The sequence below is a fragment of the Homarus americanus genome, unplaced genomic scaffold (assembly GCF_018991925.1).
Source record: "Homarus americanus isolate GMGI-L3 unplaced genomic scaffold, GMGI_Hamer_2.0 scaffold48016, whole genome shotgun sequence".
NCBI lineage: Eukaryota > Metazoa > Arthropoda > Malacostraca > Decapoda > Nephropidae > Homarus > Homarus americanus.
In genome coordinates this window covers 1,750,180-1,762,400 of record NW_024755055.1, presented here as the reverse complement: position 1 = coordinate 1,762,400, position 12,221 = coordinate 1,750,180, and the positions used below count along the sequence as shown (strand labels likewise).

The following is a 12,221-nucleotide window of genomic DNA, read 5'->3' as shown; positions in this document are numbered from 1 at the left end:
TAATATTACTATTATAATATATTTTAATTTAATCTTTATTCTAAGTTTTTAAAAATAATTTTTATTAATTTTTACTGTTATTAATTTTTATTATTATTATATTTTCGCCCCCGAGCCCTGATGGGGTAGTCGTTAAAAAAAAAAAATAAATAAAAAATAAAATAAAGAGTACTGTGCTGTATGTGAAGCAAGAATCCGTCCTGTAGTATTGAGCGTGTTTCAGACATGAAGGAGGGATAGAGTGAGTTACCTGAGCCCTCTCTATCATACTTTTGACCTTAAAGAATTTTGGGTATATTTCACCAGGTTTTATGAGTATTTCCAAGAAAACCTCTGTAAGCCTGTACAGGAAAACAAGTTGGGTCAACAATATATCAAACGTTTCCATCCAAGTACCTGTACCTAAAATGTAGTTCTGCTCCCTGGTGTGTGTGTGTGTGTGTACATAAGAAGACCTGAAACACCTTTGAATATATTATTTGTTTGTTATGGCGTCTCTGGATATTGTTGAAGTGTGGCGGTGGATTCCATTCCTTATACGGCTTATAGGCTACCGTCTCAATCCTAAAGGGCACCAACCTAAATGGAACTCATACCTACTGGTCAGGATTTGTCAGCTTGGCCTCAATTAGACTTGGAACTGACCTGTACTGGCGACCGTTCTCTATAGTGATGACGTGCTGGGTATAAAACTTGTGAGTATCGTCAACACAACAGAGTGAGTGGCCATAATCCTGGGAGATAGGTAACACTCCCTCCAGTGTATCGCTTTGTTCTACAGCCTCTAACCTAACAAGTTCAGGGTGATGAAAGTTGTAAATTTCAGAGACCTGTCACCAGCGACTAGAGAGTGACTTTATATACATGGGGATGACCTTACAGACTTGAGTGACCTTAAAGACTGGAGGGTGACCTTATTATACATGGGGCTGACCTTACAGACTTGAGAGTGACCTTATAGACTGGTGGGTGACTTTATAGGCTGGAGGGTGATCTTAAAGACTGGAGGATGACCTTACAGTGTTGAGAGGGAAGAGAGACCGTAGAGCGCCCACGAGTCCAGCGTCAGGATGGTGTTCCCCGTTAGGTGCCTGAAGGAGATTTTATTAGTATCAAAAGGTAAGTCGGATCACCTGAAGAATCTCCACCCCAGCTTACTTCCACTAAAGCTTAACCACCCTAAGACTATTTGGGGGGATGAGGTTAGGTTAGGTTAGGTTAGGTAAGGCTTGACTTTCATAACGCGAACGGCAGATATCAACGTTGAATCCTAACGTCAAGCTCTCCAACCACTCACAGCCTGGCTCAAGGGGTCGTCCTAGCAACACCTGTAATAGTAAAAAAATCTACACAAAAGAGAATCGAACAGTGGCCTTGAGATATGTTGGTTCATATTGACAACCAGTGAGCCGATGTATATATTCCTGTCAATACTTACAAAACGGTTTAAACTAGTCATGTGAAGAGGCTTTATAAAGATGCACTCCAGTGAATGTGTACCAGAGAAGCGAATATCGGAGTGGAATTATCTCGGGACCTGATTGCAATCCACTTACGTACAACTTGTGATTAAACAAAGCTAAGTTTTGCTCCCCCACCCACACACACCGTACCAGACGACCGGGAAACACCACAACAACATAAGAACATAAGAATGGAAGAAACTGCAGCGGGCCTATTGGCTCATACTGGGCAGTCCCGTTTACACCCAATCCCTATCGCTCATATATCCATCTAACCTATGTTTGAAGCTATCCAGCGTATTCGAGTTAATGATGATATTTGGTAACTTGTTCCACTCGTCCACTACTCTATTTCCAAACCAGTGTTTACCTATTTCGCGCCTAAATCTAAATTTGTCTAATTTAAAACCATTGTTACACGTTCACTCCTGGTTGGATATTTGGAGTACCTTTGTAATGTCCCCTTTGTTTAGCCCTGACTTCCATTTATACACCTCTATCATATCGCCCTCACTCTACGTCTCTCGAGAGTGCAAATTAAGATACTTTAACCTGTCTCTGTACTCAAGGTTCCTAATGCCCGGGATTAGTCTTGTCATTCTCCTCTGATTTCTTTCCAAGGATTCTATATCCATTCTATGTCGGTGACCAAAATTGAACTGCGTAATCCAAGTGAGGTCTCACAAGCACAAGATATAGTTTTAGGAACACCTCGCTAGTCTTGTAACTAACACTCCTTTGTATGAACCCAAGTACTTTATTAGCCTTGTTTCGAGCAAATACACATTGTTTACTTGGCTTAACATTCCTACTTATCATTACTTATTAGTCTTTCATGGGGGACTCTGTCGAAGGCTTTGCTGAAGTCGAGATATACCACATCATATTGCCCCTCGTCCACTGATTCGAAAACAGATGAAAAGAATGTTAATAGATTAGTTAGACATGAACGCCCGCTTGTGAAGCCATTATTACCCCGGGTGGGTTCGGTTACATGTTGGCTTAGGAAACAGTCCTGGATTGTTTCAAGAAAATCCTCTGATTCTGTGTTACTCATAAGGTCAATCCAATCTATTTGGCTAAAGTTAAAGTCGCCTTCCATACAGACTTTGCTATGTATGGAAGCCCTGCGAATTTCATCCCAAATAAGTCGCTCATTAACGCTATCAAGATTAAAGGTCTATATATTACTCCTGTGATTAATTTTTCCCTATCATCGATTAATTCTATCCAAATTGTTTCTGTATTCCGCTCAGTTTTTATTGCCTTATTTATTTCACACTTCAGATTATCCCTGACATAGATTGCTACTCCGCCTCCTTTCCTAATCTGCCTATCGGTATGGAATAATTTGAAACCTGCAATTTGGTATTCGACAGATAACTCACGTGAGTCTAGGTTGATCCATGTTTCGGTGAATGCTATTATATCGATTTTTCCGGTACATACCAACGCCCTACAGTCTCCTTCATCCCAGTGCTCATATGTTTCCCAAGCAGTTTAAAGACTACGACATCTTTTGAACTGCCCTCTCGAGAGAGCCAGCTAGGGTTGCCACCCCATCCCAGACAGATGCACCCCATCCCTAGCATAAAGGTCCCTTCTGCCGTAAAAGTTGTCCCAGTTGTCAATGAATGAGACTAATATTGACTTGCAATATCTGTCAAGACGGCCGTTGACACCAACTGCCCTTGACAACCATTCATTGCCAACTCTCCTTCTAGGCAGGACACCACATATGATAGGGATCTCCTTCGATCTAATACGTTCTATAGCTGTCTTGAACTTACCAAAGCTCCTCACTCCTACACCGGCCAATATCATTGCCTCCTGCACTGAGGCAGATAATGGGTTTGTTCCCATTACCAGACAAGATATTGTCCACCCTGTCAACTATATCCCCCACCCCAGCTCCTGGTAAACAAACCCTCATCCTATTTTTATTTTTACCACAAAAAGCTCTGTCCAGGTACAGTACCTGGGAATCGCCAACAATTAAGGTTTTCGTACCTTCCTTGTCAGCCCCGTCCCTGACTGTACTAAAGTCCAATTCGTCTATCAAAGGACTGAAAGAGTTGGTACACTCAGCTGTTGTTGTCGTATCCTTGGGGGAGGGGGGTTTTTTACCATCAGTTTGGTCGTCCCTCTCCTCACAACCTTCCATTCTCCTGAGTTTTCGTCAGACACGGGCTTTCCTTGTCTCGTTTCTTCCTTCATCTTCGCTATCTCTTCCTTTAATTTCAAGTTTTCTTCTTTGACCTTCTCTAACTCGGCCCTCTAAAGGGCACAGCCCTGATACAAGTAGCACTAGCCATTACTGACAATTAATCCCCGGAAGCTAAGCTTGACCTAATGAAGACATGAACGATAACAACTGGATGCATCTATAGTATGAACCAACACCCCAACCACCATTAAGCCAACAGGAAGCATCTCAAAAACGCCACTGCCATGACAACGGTAAACACAGAGACCAAAGTAAACCTAGCTTCATATCTCACCATGGATCAGCTATTTGATAGTTTTGGAGAATGGCTGTGGAAACGTGATAATGATAATGAAATATTCATGGCATAGAACGGGCCAAGATCCACACACACTCTCTCAAAAGGTTCGTGAGGTGAATGTTGCTCGTATATTAGGGTGTAAAAATTAATTTAATCTAACCTAACCTGACATCAATCTGAAGTGACCTAACCTAATCTGACCTGACCCAATCTGGCTTAGCCTAACATAATGCGACGTGAACTGAGTCAAGTAACCTAACCAAACCTTACCTAACAGGCTCCAACTTAACCTAACCCACCCTTTACCTAACATAACCTAACCTAAACTAACATAAATGGTTGACAGGAAAATAAAATCAAGGTAGAGCATCATATTTACACCATAAAAAACACTCACTTAACACTGAAACATAATTAAACCATCAAATATTAAAAAAAAATTACCTTAATTTTGATGCAAAGTGAATATACTGTACATACATGCAATCAATAAAAGTTAGTATCTACACCATTTTGTATCAGACAATATGACACAACGGACGAAGGACTTTGACGACCCTACCGAGACAACAGGAGTCACAGTGCTTATTATCAAATTCATCAGACCTCCCCATAAAGATATGTTTTCTTTCATTATCTGTGCTTAATTAAACTCAGGGTTCCCACACATGGTTTTTGGCTCCCAACACCATTCACTGATTTCCCAATGACGAACTGAGTGAGAATATAATGCTACTTGGAATGAGAAACATGCCTCAGTAGATTTCTACTTCCAAAAGGCATTTAGTACATAGGATAGACTTAGCTTAGGTTAGGTTAGTGGTAAAATTAACAAGATGTAATACACAATAAGTTTCATTGCACAGAGAGAGAAAGAGAGAGAGAGAGCAAATCAATACACCAAAAGAACAGCTCATCATCATCTGCACCGAAGAGATTGACTCACCATAACCTGACGCTGTGTATGTGTGGACAGCGCCAATAAACCTAGGAGACACCAACACACAGACAGCTCAAGGAACCTCACCTCACCCCACTGACAACGCTGACAGGAAAATGAGGTTAGGGAAGGAGGAGGCAGAGGAGGAGGAGGAGGAGGGGAGGAGGAGGAGGAGGAAGAGGAGGGGGAGATGCTCTGGATGAAATACGGCCAGGTAGAAGGGCAAGATGTGGATAAAAGGATGGGTAGGTGGGATAGGTAGGAGGATGGCCAAGAGAGGAGGAGGGAAATGATCAGAGGGTCTAGTGGGATAAGAAAGAGAGAAGGAAGGAAGGAAGGAAGGAAGGAAGGAAGGAAGGAAGGAAGGAAGGAAGGAAGGAAGGAAGGAAGGAAGGAGGAAGGAGACTCACGTGGACAGTAAAATAAAACAACTATAAAGTGTTCTAAGTAACCAACAGTGAAACACACCTAACCTAACCTAACCAACACAGGGAAGGATACAACCAACTTACAGCGCCTTAAGATTTGTCAGCCCCAGGAAGGTCGAGTTGGCTACACCGCTGAGGAAATTATCTCGTAGGTCGAGTATTCTAAGTCGACTCAGGTGCAGGAACATCCCAGCAGGTAAAGTCGACAGGCTGTTGTTGCTTAAATCCCTGTGAGGTAGAGAGAGAAACAGAGAGATGGAAGGAAATGTTGGGATACACATTTAACTAAAAAAAATAAATACATCATTAAATTCCTCCCACGTCTCCCACGTCGAATGACTTTCAGAGGAGAAGTTTAGTGTGAATCAACATAGACAAATAAAAGTTTGAAACGCGGGCCTAATAATGAGAATATAAAGTTAAATGAAGAGAATTCTGACGTGAAGTAATGTGAGGAGAGTTTGTCACCGAGATAAAATTCCGAATTAAAATAAACTCATGAACGTAAACTTATACACAAGACTAAATTAATGTGAAGAAAATGTTGTCCAGGAATAGATTTTCCAGAAGATTTATAAAGGATTTATTTATTTCTATTTTTTAAGTAAGTGAAATAAGGATTCACTTTACATACTAAGTACAAAAAGGGTTAAAGTTAGCACAAAAAGGGTTAAAGTTAGCACAATAAGGGTTAAAGTTAGCACAATAAGGGTTAAAGTTAGTACAATAAGGGTTAAAGTTAGTACAATAGGGGTTAAAGTTAGCACAATAAGGGTTAAAGTTAGCACAATAAGGGTTAAAGTTAGTACAATAGGGGTTAAAGTTAGCACAATAAGGGTTAAAGTTAGCACAATAAGGGTTAAAGTTAGCACAATAAGGTTAAAGTTAGCACAATAAGGGTTAAAGTAGTACAATAGGGGTTAAAGTTAGTACAATAAGGGTTAAAGTTAGCACAATAAGGGTTAAAGTTAGTACAATAGGGGTTAAAGTTAGTACAATAAGGGTTAAAGTTAGCACAATAAGGGTTAATTGCCTCGTTCACAAAACACCACGAGCAAGGAATAAATTTTTCCGCTGAATTAAAAACGTAAAAAACCAAGCCAAAAAATTATACTGTATAAATAAATAAATAAATAAATAAATAAATAAATAAATACGACCTATAAAGCGAAGCTGCGTTAGTGACGAGAGCTTAATGAGAGAGAGAGAGAGAGAGAGAGAGTATGGACACCGAGGGAAATGGCCGACCAAACATTCAAACTCCACAATTGATTACATTTGCACACACATATTGTATCTTGATGGTGCAGAAGGTAAGGTAAGGTAAGGTAATGTAAGGTAAGGTAAGGTAAGGTAAGGTAAGGTAAGGTTATGGTAGGTAAGGTTGTGGTACATATGTAAGGTAAGGTAAGGTAAGGTAAGGTAAGGTTAGGTAAGGTAAGGTTGTGGTACATAAGGTAAGGTAAGGTAAGGCAAGGCAAGGTTATGGTAGACAAGGTAAAGTAAGGTAAGGTTATGGTAGACAAGGTAAAGTAAGGTAAGGTTATGGCAGACAAGGTAAAGTAAGGTAAAGTAAGGTAAGGTAAAGTAATGTAAGGTAAGGTAAGGTTATGGTACAAGGTAAAGTAAGGTAAGGTTATGGCAGACAAGGTAAAGTAAGGTAGTAAGGTAAGGTAAAGTAATGTAAGGTAAGCAAGGTTATAGACAAGGTAAAGTAGGTAAGGTTATGGCAGACAAGGTAGTAAGGTAAAGTAAGGTAAGGTAAAGTAATGTAAGGTAAGGTAAGGTTATGGTAGACAAGGTAAAGTAAGGTAAGGTTATGGCAGACAAGGTAAAGTAAGGTAAAGTAAGGTAAGGAAGTAATGTAAGGTAAGGTAAGGTTATGGTAGACAAGGTAAAGTAAGGTAAGGTTATGGCAGACAAGGTAAAGTAAGGTAAAGTAAGGTAAGGTAAAGTAATGTAAGGTAAGGTAAGGTTATGGTAGACAAGGTAAAGTAAGGTAAGGTTATGGTAGACAAGGTAAGGTAGAAGGTAAGGTAAGGTAAGGTAAGGTATGGTTATGGTAGACAAGGTAAAGTAAGGTGGCGTGCGGTAAGGTAAGGTAAGGCAAGGGGCAAGGTGCGTAAGGTAAGGCGCGTAAGGTAAGGCAAGGCAAGGTAAGGTAAGGTAAGGTAAGGTAAGGTAAGGTTATGGTAGACAAGGTAAAGTAAGGTAAGGCAAGGTAAGGTAAGGTAAGGTAAGGTTATGGTAGACAAGGTAAAAGTAAGGTAAGGCAAGGTAAGGTAAGGGTAAGGGTAAGGTAAGGTTAGGCAAGGCAAGGCAAGTAAGGTAAGGTAAGGTAAGGTATGTAAGACAAGGTAAGGTAAGGTAGGGTAAGGTAAGGTAAGGTAACGCCACCACAACACTATAACACAGTCACTGCCACAACTAACACGACACTAATACTCACAGGAAGACGATATGACGGTAAGGGAGGAAGGTACTGGCGTTCAGGGTGTGGTTCAGGTAGTTCCCCGCCAGGTGGCTGGAAGACATAACACAACCACACACGGTCATGAGGAAGATGTGGTTAAATATAATACAAAAAGCATCAATACTGACCTAACCCAACTTGACCTGACCTAACCCAACTTGACCCGACCTAACCCAACTTGACCCGACCTAACCCAACTTGCCCCGACCTAACCCAACTTGACCCGACCTAACCCAACTTGACCCGACCTAACCCAACCTGACCCGACCTAACCCAACTTGACCTGACCTAACCCAACCTGACCTGACCTAACCCAACCTACCACTAGCTCAACCTACTCTTAAGCCAATGAGAATCAAACAGAATACAACACCAATTAATAATAAACAGTGTAACATTAATATAATGAAACAAATACGGTATAATGATGCTACCAAAGTATTATATAACGAATAAAATACAGAGTAATGAAAAAAGTCAAAGTACTAGTACAGTATGATGAGAACCAAAAGTATACCAGTATGAAACAGTATGTATTCTGTAATAGGAAAATTTTTAATTATTCATCAGTTAAAAGTATCATGAAACAACAACAACAACAACAACAACAACAACAACAACAACAACAACAACAACAACAACAACAACAACAACAACAACAACAACAACAACAACAACAACAACAACAACAACAACAACAACAACAACAACAAACAACAACAACAACAACAACAACAACAACAACAACAACAACAACAACAACAACAACAACAACAAAAAACAACAACAACAACAACAACAACAACAACAACAACAACAACAACAACAAACAACAACAACAACAACAACAACAACAACAACAACAACAACAACAACAACAACAACAACAACAACAACAACAACAACAACAACAACAACAACAACAACAACAACAACAACAACAACAACAACAACAACAACAACAACAACAACAACAACAACAACAACAACAACAACAACAACAACAACAACAACAACAACAACAACAACAACAACAACAACAACAACAACAACAACAACAACAACAACAACAACAACAACAACAACAACAACAACAACAACAACAACAACAACAACAACAACAACAACAACAACAACAACAACAACAACAACAACAACAACAACAACAACAACAACAACAACAACAACAACAACAACAACAACAACAACAACAACAACAACAACAACAACAACAACAACAACAACAACAACAACAACAACAACAACAACAACAACAACAACAACAACAACAACAACAACAACAACAACAACAACAACAAATAAACAACAACAACAACAACAACAACAACAACAACAACAACAACAACAACAACAACAACAACAACAACAACAACAACAACAAACAACAACAACAACAACAACAACAACAACAACAACAACAACAACAACAACAACAACAACAACAACAACAACAACAACAACAACAACAACAACAACAACAACAACAACAACAACAACAACAACAATAATAATAACAATAACAATAATAACAACAACAACAACAACAACAACAACAATAATAATAATAATAACAATAAATAAATAATAATAACAACAACAACAACAACAATAACAACAATAATAATAATAATAATAATAATAATAATAATAATAATAATAATAATAATAATGAGTACAATTAAACTGAACACGTTTCTTCTCGGATATAAAAGTCTTTAGTTTTAAATACCCTCATTTCTCAGCAACGTGACACATATACATATACTGCATATACCTTTCATCTGACTGACACACACACACACACCAGGGATGAGCATAATGCTTACAAAAAAGTCCAAACTTTATTCTAATACAAAGAACTATATATAATCACATGTATACAATTAATTCATGTATGTGTGAACCCATTTCAATGCCCTGGATTCTGTTCACGTGTAGCAAAAAAAATATTAAATAAGAAACTTTTGTGTCATTTGATGCTATTGAAATCCTTTACCAAGAGAGAATGGGGGAGGTTCATTAGTGTTTTGTGTCCTGTTTGTTGCCTGAACACGTATACATACATACAACTACATACAAACACAGATACACACACACACGGAGAAACGCACCAACACCTAACCTACCTTAACCTAATCTAAACTAACCTAACTTAACCTTCTCAATGATGCAGGAGAGTTGTAGTCTCTCTCTCTCTCTCTCTCTTCACCTGTCTCATCTCATACCTCTCATTCATTATCAGTATCTCTCTTTTCTCTTTATCTCCATCAATATATATTTATTCTTTCATCTCTATCATTTTCTCCTTCTTAACCCTTTGTCTCTTGTGTCTTTATTCCCCCCACATACATCACTGTCTCACCCTCTCCCCACACATACACTCTCACTAACTCATCCATATAATCCATTCTTCTCAATAATCATCCGGCACCTCTCATCCACACTCCTCTCAAAATAATCTGAAGCCCATTAATCACCAGACACTATCTGCCTCACACACCCACACACAAACACGCCTCGGCCACCCATTACACAGGCTATACCAATAACACCACCCTCCCTCCCCTAAGATTAATCCCTTAACATGTGGTGTGATCTTGAAGGCAAACGTTGAGCTAAAATTCGAATTCAGTAAAGTTCGTAACTATGATTCAGTAAAGTTCGTAATTATGATTCAGTAAAGTTCGTAACTATGATTCAGTAAAGTTCGTAACTATGATTCAGTAAAGTTCGTAACTATGATTCAGAGTTAATATGATTCAGTAAAGTTCGTAATTATGATTCAGTAAAGTTGTTAACTATGGTTCAGTAAAGTTCGTAACTATGGTTCAGTAAAGTTCGCAACTATAATTTATCAGCTTTAGTGGAGAGAGAAAATGCATCTAACTGGTTTACCTGATTGTAGATTGAATGGGCATTAACTGAACCTAACCCAACCATAACCATTTAATAATTTGGGGCCATTAGGATTGGGGTGCCTTTGGAATAGGGATTATTATAATAGGGACGTCGTTGGTCTGGGTCCCACTAGAACTCGGGCACTACATCACCACTGGACTCAAATGCAAATGATTAGGTTAGACTGGGGAGCCAAGTCACTAGTCAGACGTTGGATAAAAAATCATCTATTTCCAGTGAGTCATAGCGAGTAGAAGTGCTGTATTATCTCTTAGTTATGATCAAAAACAATATCCTTCGATTCTAAACAAACAAACAAAAAATATACACAATCAGAATCAATAGCCTCGGTTTGTCACCGCTAAACACGATAACATTTACCCTTTATGATAGTGGAGAAAACACCTCTCTTGGGTAGTTTTTGTGACAGCTCAAAATCGAGTAGACTTTATGTCATAGTCTATTAAGTTTTCAAATTGTCAGCTGTCGGAAAAAGTTAAAAGAAGGTAGTAATGGAGACATAAAGGATGAATGTGTTACTTACAAGCGGGAGATTTGAGGCTCTATATCATTGGGCAGAGAGGTCATACCACGGTGAAGGCAGCTGATGCTTATGTCCTGGCACTCACAGTAAGGGGCGGTCGCCGAGCATGAGAACGCTGCAACACAAAAACAATGATTTTACTTCAATCTTAAAACGGACGAGTGTCCTATGATATTCTCTATCTCTCTCTCTCTCACACACACTGCATAATTATATTCCCTTCACACAAACTTTTTTCCTACCATGCTGGAGGGGGGTCAGGTAAGTGCTCTTGGCTTCGATAATAAACAGCTTTCATACCCCAGTAGGTTGGAAGTCAATCCAGGGACCGGCAGTTTCACGCACACTGGCGACCACTTGGCCAGAAGGGAGTGGAAGTGATGTCTTTTAAAACCACGATAAACCAGCTCCATCCTCCCAGGGCTGACTGACACACACACACACACACACTCATCCACCCCCCACACCTTCAGAAGTAATCACTGACCTCCTATATACAGTACCTCACCTTCAGGAGGCACACATCTGACTTACGACAGTTGTCCTCGTCGTCCCAGGTAAGAGGACACTGGACCTCTCCGTCACACAGCATGGAATGGGGGAGGCAGGGCCCTGACCCACATTGGAACAGCCCCGTCCCACGTCTGCTGGGCTGGATAGGAGGAAAGAGGTAAGACAGATGGCTAATGGTGTGTGTGTGTGTGTAAGAGAGAAATAAAAGAAACGAAAAGAAAAATGGAAAAGAGAGAGAGAGAGAGAGAGAGAGAGAGAGAGAGATTCCGACAATACCTTAGAATATATAATACAATATTAGCTGTTATACCATATAAAACACAATACACAGAAATATAAATACGATTAGTAAAGAGAAATACATAACAAGAAGTAACAAAGCAGAAACAGAAAAGTAACAATGCATAAATCAAAAGAAAGAAGAAATGAGCAAA

General features: G+C 39.4%; 1 protein-coding gene across 1 annotated transcript; it reads right to left on the bottom strand.

The window, feature by feature from the left end:
- Window positions 1-1,015: 1,015 nt before the first annotated feature.
- LOC121856198 (G-protein coupled receptor GRL101-like) lies at window positions 1,016-11,866 on the bottom strand. The gene is made up of 5 exons (XM_042351543.1): window positions 11,809-11,866; window positions 11,275-11,389; window positions 7,788-7,862; window positions 5,423-5,566; window positions 1,016-1,091 (listed from the first exon to the last, which is right to left on the bottom strand). Exons 1-5 carry the CDS (start codon window positions 11,864-11,866, stop codon window positions 1,016-1,018), a joined length of 468 nt encoding a protein of 155 aa, XP_042207477.1.
- Between the last annotated feature and the right edge of the window lie 355 nt (window positions 11,867-12,221).